Consider the following 6,077-nt stretch of genomic DNA (forward strand, 5'->3'; position numbering starts at 1 on the left):
TTTTTTCTATTCCTTTTGTGTTTGGCTCTGATGTATGTACATATATGTAACTATATTACGAGTAGTGTTAAGATCATCCACCTCTATGAAGTACTAAAGTACATATGTACATAAATTATGTATTAGCAAATATTATAAGTTACGAATGTATTGAGATATCTATCGGTAGTTATGTATTAGTTGGAAATTACTTAAGGAGAAGAATTTGTCTAATAAAGTTAGTCTAACAGCTGACCACCAAGGCGTTTACATCTGCCCATCGTTGCTTGGCCCGTTCCCTGTGTCGTTCGATTGTTCGCTACTTTGAGTTTTGCGCGGTTACAAAAAAGGCTTTGTAATCCTACATTTTTTGGCGCCCAACGTGGGGCTGGCACTACATATTATATAACTTGTAAGTACACGCTTCGTATCATTTACATCTGGTGGTCAGCGTTAGACCCCTCATCGCCATCGTTGGACGTGCTGCTAGCCACCATCAATCTCACTCACGGAAACGTCATTATCTCCAAGCTACTTGGCCGCTGGATACAAGAACTATCATTGACACTGATAGATTCATTTCGTCAGCCGCATTTGAATAGTCGTCGTTTCTGCTACCTCTTCGCTCGCTTACCATCGCTTACGGCCGTCGCTCCAGCTCAGCACACACATCGCTCTCGAACACTGCCGCCTTCCAGTCATCATCACCCTCGCTATCATTACTTTGATTCGTTGGTTGCACTGCACCAAAAGGCGCACATATCGCCACACACGTATGTATGTATGCACCTTGGGTTTGACCACCCTTTTTTCTAGCTTGCCATTGCCACTGTCGCAAAACATTTCCCTTTCGCGACTACACGTAAGTAATCCCTCAATAACAGCCACAAATTGCCATTTGCGTTTTAATTTTTGCCGCCTGAAATTTTACTGCCTTTAACAATGTCTTTGGACGAATTAAAGCAACAGCGCGCAAATACTAAGAAAAACATCACGCGCATCAAGAACATTGTGGATGCTAGTTTACGTCCAGGAGGTAAAACTCTCTCAGCTGCCGAATATAAATGTCGTTTGGGCATTTTTGAATCTTACTTTAAACAGGTACTGTCCATTCAGACGGATATAGAAAAATTGGATCCCGACGATGGAGGACGCGCGGACCTTGAGGAATTGTACGTCACTACAAAATTAACGATTCAAGCACAGCTAGTGGAGGATCATAATATTTCGCTTCCGGAAACAAGCTGCATTGTGCAGCACAGCACTAAATTACCAAAGCTCAAACTCCCAACGTTTAGCGGCAAGTATTCTGAGTACCAGAATTTTATTACATCCTTTAAACAGATAATTGATAAAGAATTTAGTCTTTCAAACATCGAGAAATTTAATCATTTGCGAAACTCGCTTCAAGGTCAAGCTTTAGAAACCGTCGATGCATTCCAGGTGACCAATGAAAATTACCCTAAAGCATTGGAACGGCTGAAAGAAAGGTACGACAATAAAACTTTAATTTTTTTGGAAAATATCTCTTCTTTATTCGAGTTACCAGCGGTTTCGAAACCAAACGCACTACAATTGAGAAGTCTTATCGACAGGACTTCTGCCATTTACGGTTCACTTCTCTCGTTGGGTAATGAAATGCAAATTTCCCAAGCCATGCTCATTTATTTGGTGCTTCAGAAATCGGATGAACAAACCAATAAAAAGTGGAAAGAATCTTTGGATTTTAAGACGCTGCCGACGTGGGGCGACTGTGTGAAGGTGCTGGAAAGGCATTGCCAATATTTGGAGTCGATGGAAGCTAGCCACACAGGATCAGCAGTTATTCCAGGTAACAGCAAAGCTGCATTAAGTAAGGTAAGGAATCAGCCAAAGGGATATTCATTTACCTGCTCCAATACGCCGTGCTCTGTTTGCTCAAGCACAAACCATAAAATTTCTAATTGCGATCGTTTTAAGTCTTACAACATCATCCAGCGATTCGACCAAGCGAAGAAAATGGGACTTTGCATCAATTGCCTGTCTAAAGGACATCAAATGGCTCAATGCCCATCAACCCACAGATGTAAGGTTTGCTCAAAGCAGCACCACAGCTTACTCCACCGCGGGTCCACATCAGCCCAACAGACAACAAATCCTCCACCATCACGCGAAGCCGCAGTGCACACACACATGCACAATTCGTCATCTGACAATGTTATTCTAGCAACTGCCATGATTTTAGTTCGTGATTCGTCAGGTGATTACAGACTAGGCAAAGCCCTGCTAGATTCCTGTTCTCAGGTGAATTTTATTACTGAGGAATTCGCACAAAGACTGTCGTTACCGAAAGGTAAACAAAACATTGAAATCCAAGGCATCGGTAAGTCGTCAACAAACATTAGATACAAAACTTCCACTAATATAAAATCGCAGCAATGCGAATTCGAACTTCCGCTGACGTTCTGCATTACGCGGCACATTGCCTATCAGCCAGACCCTGAAATCGATATTTCTTCTTGGAATATTCCAAATAATATTACCCTTGCTGATGATGAATTTTACGTACCCAGAAAAATCGATTTGTTGTTAGGTACGGAAACATTCTTTAGTCTGCTGGCAGTTGGCCAGATCAAACTTGGAACAAATTTACCAATATTGCAAAAAACTTTATTAGGATGGGTTGTATCGGGTCGATACCAATCAAGCAACAACTTGTCTCAACGTTCATGTTTATTTACAGCCAATGACTCGTTGGATGCCAAGCTGGAGAAGCTATGGAGAATTGAGGAAGTAGCTGTCAATGCCGAGCCTTGGACTCGCGAACAAACAACTTGCGAGCAGATGTACAGAACCACTGTTTCAAGGAATCCAGCTGGAAGAATAGTAGTGAAATTGCCATTCAAGGATGATCCCTCCTGCTTAGGCGACTCGTACACCACCGCACTGAGACGATTCAACGCACAAGAGCGTCGTTTAGCAAAATTACCACACTTGAGAAAACAGTACGTGGATTTCATGGATGAATACGAGCGTTTGGGACACATGAGCATCATGGAGAATCCGAATTTGGGTGAACCGCATTATTACATCCCACACCACTGTGTGCTAAAGCCCACCAGCACAACAACAAAACTTCGTGTCGTTTTTGATGCTTCTTGCCGGACTACAACACAAATATCTCTCAACGAAATCCAAATGGTTGGCCCTACAATTCAGAGTGAGTTAATTCTTCTCCTTCTTCGTTTCCGCTTATACAGATTCGCATTGACTGCCGACATAGTCAAGATGTACAGACAAGTACTTGTGCATGACGGTGACAAACGTTTCCAATATATTTTGTGGAGGAGTTCCCCGACTGAAAAAATTCGCACCTATCAACTTCAAACGGTAACCTATGGAATGGCTTCGGCACCATATCTGGCCATACAAAGTTTAATTTACTTGGCTGAGCAATATCAGGATCAGTTTACACTTGGATCTAACATCGTTAAATCGTCATTTTACGTCGATGATTTGTTGTGTGGCGCAGATAATTGGGACGAACTTCTACGGATAAAGAAAGAGGTAACACAGTTGTTAGCTTTAGGTGGATTCGAGCTTTCAAAGTGGCATTCTAACCATTTTCGACTGAGGCAAAATAAGTGTATAAAAAATCTCAACTTGGACGACTCCGTCACGAGTGCTCTAGGTCTGCGATGGGATCAAGCAAATGATACCTTTTTGTTTTCGTTTGAACCAAGGAAAATACAAAAAAATCGCATAACAAAGCGCTCAATCCTTTCAATTGCATCATCGTTATTCGACCCTCTTGGTTTGTTGGCGCCTGTTACCATTACGTCAAAAATTTTATTGCAGGAGTTATGGCTGCTTAGGTTGGATTGGGACGAATCCGTGCCTCACAACATTCATTCCGCTTGGACAAGCTTTCTTAACAGCGTATCGGACCTATCATCACTCAAGGTGCAAAGGTATTGTCTTTCAACCGACTCCCTGGACCTTCAGCTGCATGGCTTCTGTGATGCGTCCATTCGAGCATATGGATGCGTCATCTATACAAGAACAGTTACCAAGTCCGGAAGTATTGTCGTTCGTTGTCTCACCGCAAAATCCAGAGTCGCCCCCATCAAAAAACAGTCGTTGCCAAAGCTAGAACTTTGCGGCGCTCTCCTTTTAGCTCGTCTTTTTTCAAAAATCAAATCAATTTTTTACAATAAATCCTTGAACGTTTTTCTCTGGACAGATTCACAAGTGGTCTTACATTGGCTGAAGATGCACTCAATAACGCTTTCGGCGTTCGTTGGAAATCGGGTTTCGGAAATACAGGACTTAACTACGGGAGCCCATTGGAGGTATGTGCCAACACACAGTAATCCTGCAGACATAGTTTCCAGAGGATGTACGGTGGCAGAACTCGCCAGCTCAATTTGGTACACTGGACCTACATTTTTATACAAACCCATGGAGGTTTGGCCTAAAAACGAAAACAAAGGCGTTGATATGGAAACCGTAGAAGCCGAGAGACGAAAGTCAGCATTCACCACAACTATAAAAACCAACCACATTCTTGAAGTCGTCAATAAAAAGAGCTCGTACACTAGCAGCATTCGATTAATCGGCTGGATGTTTCGATTCGCTAATAATCTACGACCTGTTGTTAAGTCCAATGAGTCAGGCCCTCTTTCCTCACAAGAATTGCATCATGCCCTGCTTTGCATAATTTGGAATATACAACAAGAACATTTCGCTAATGATATTCATCTTTTGCAGAAAAATCTTACCACAAATGGACAGTTGCGTTATTTGAACCCTTTTCTTGAGTCGGTCAGAGGATTTCAATTACTGAGGGTTGGTGGGCGTTTAAAGCAGGCGGACATACCAGAAGAGAGGAAACACCCACTACTATTGCCAAGCAAATGCGAATTCATCATCAACTATGTGCGACATCTTCACCACAGTCATTATCATGCTGGACCAAAGGCCCTCGTAGCTTTGATAAGGCTCAAATTCTGGATTATCAACGCGCGTGAAGTGGCAAGGCGAGTGGTCAGATCCTGCATACATTGTGTACGCTACAAGCCAAAACTGATGGAGCAAGTCATGGGACATCTACCAGTTGAGCGATTGACTCCGTCACGCCCGTTCGCCCGCTGCGGCATTGATTTTTTGTGGACCTGTTGACGTTTACCTGCGAATTAGAGGCAAGATACCCTACAAGGCCTACATCGCAATTTTCGTTTGTTTAGCTACCAAGGCAGTGCATATAGAAATCGTTTCGAATCTTTCTACAGAAGCGTTTGTGGCATCTTTGAAGCGGATGATCGGAAGGAGAGGCTTGCCATCTGATATATTTTGCGACAATGCGACAAATTTTGTTGGCGCTTGTAATAAACTTGCGAAACTAAAATCATTTTTATTCGAAAAAGAAAATCAAGACTCAATTATTTCGTATTGTGCTAACGAATTTGTGAATTTTAATTTCATTCCCCCTAGAGCACCTCATTTTGGCGGGATCTGGGAAGCGGCCGTGAAATCAGCAAAGGGCCATCTTAATCGCAGCATGGCAAACTCACGGCTTACTTACGAGGAACTCACAACAGCCTTGGTAGAAATCGAAGCGGTAATGAACTCGCGGCCAATAACACCATTGTCTTCCGATCCGAACGACTACGAAGCATTGACTCCAGGTCACTTCATCATTGGCGACGCACTAAAAGCACTTCCGGAGCGAAACGTGTCATCCAACATAAGCCATGCGCAACAGTGGGCACAAATAGCTACAATCAAACAAAACTTTTGGAAGCAATGGTCACATGAATACATCAACGAGCTACAAGTACGCTCAAAATGGTTTGCAGATCGGCCAAACATCGAAAACAACACAATGGTCATCATACATGAAGACAACTTACCACCGCAGAAATGGCTTATGGGAAGAATTGTAAATTGCATACCAGGAAAGGATTCGAAAATTCGTGTGGTTGATGTTCGCACATCGAAGGGAATCATTCGGCGCCCCATCCACAAGCTAGCAGTTTTGCCAGTTTGAAATGCATTTCAACGGAGCCGGGATGTTGGGTCACCGATAGGGAACCACTGCATTCGTCAATCATATGATA

General features: G+C 42.9%; 1 protein-coding gene across 1 annotated transcript; it reads left to right on the forward strand.

Annotated features, from left to right (window-relative positions):
• Positions 1–921: 921 nt before the first annotated feature.
• LOC118756298 lies at positions 922–6,007 on the forward strand. Its single transcript, XM_036491068.1, has 5 exons — positions 922–1,469; positions 1,575–2,341; positions 2,702–3,178; positions 4,202–4,310; positions 5,452–6,007. The coding sequence occupies exons 1-5, from the start codon at positions 922–924 to the stop codon at positions 6,005–6,007; spliced, it is 2,457 nt and encodes an 818-aa protein (XP_036346961.1).
• The last annotated feature ends 70 nt before the right edge of the window (positions 6,008–6,077 follow it).

This window comes from Rhagoletis pomonella, unplaced genomic scaffold (genome assembly GCF_013731165.1).
Source record: "Rhagoletis pomonella isolate Grant_MI unplaced genomic scaffold, Rhpom_1.0 Rhpom_scaffold_09675, whole genome shotgun sequence".
NCBI classification, from domain to species: domain Eukaryota; kingdom Metazoa; phylum Arthropoda; class Insecta; order Diptera; family Tephritidae; genus Rhagoletis; species Rhagoletis pomonella.

Excerpts from the sequence above, each read along its gene's own strand:
- LOC118756298 (XM_036491068.1), top strand. The coding sequence starts at position 922 with ATGTCTTTGGACGAATTAAAGCAACAGCGCGCAAATACTAAGAAAAAC. Across the intron at positions 1,470-1,574 it reads TTGGAACGGCTGAAAGAAAG|GACTTCTGCCATTTACGGTT; the intron begins GTACGACAATAA and ends TCTTATCGACAG. Across the intron at positions 3,179-4,201 it reads GGTTGGCCCTACAATTCAGA|ATTCACAAGTGGTCTTACAT; the intron begins GTGAGTTAATTC and ends TTCTCTGGACAG.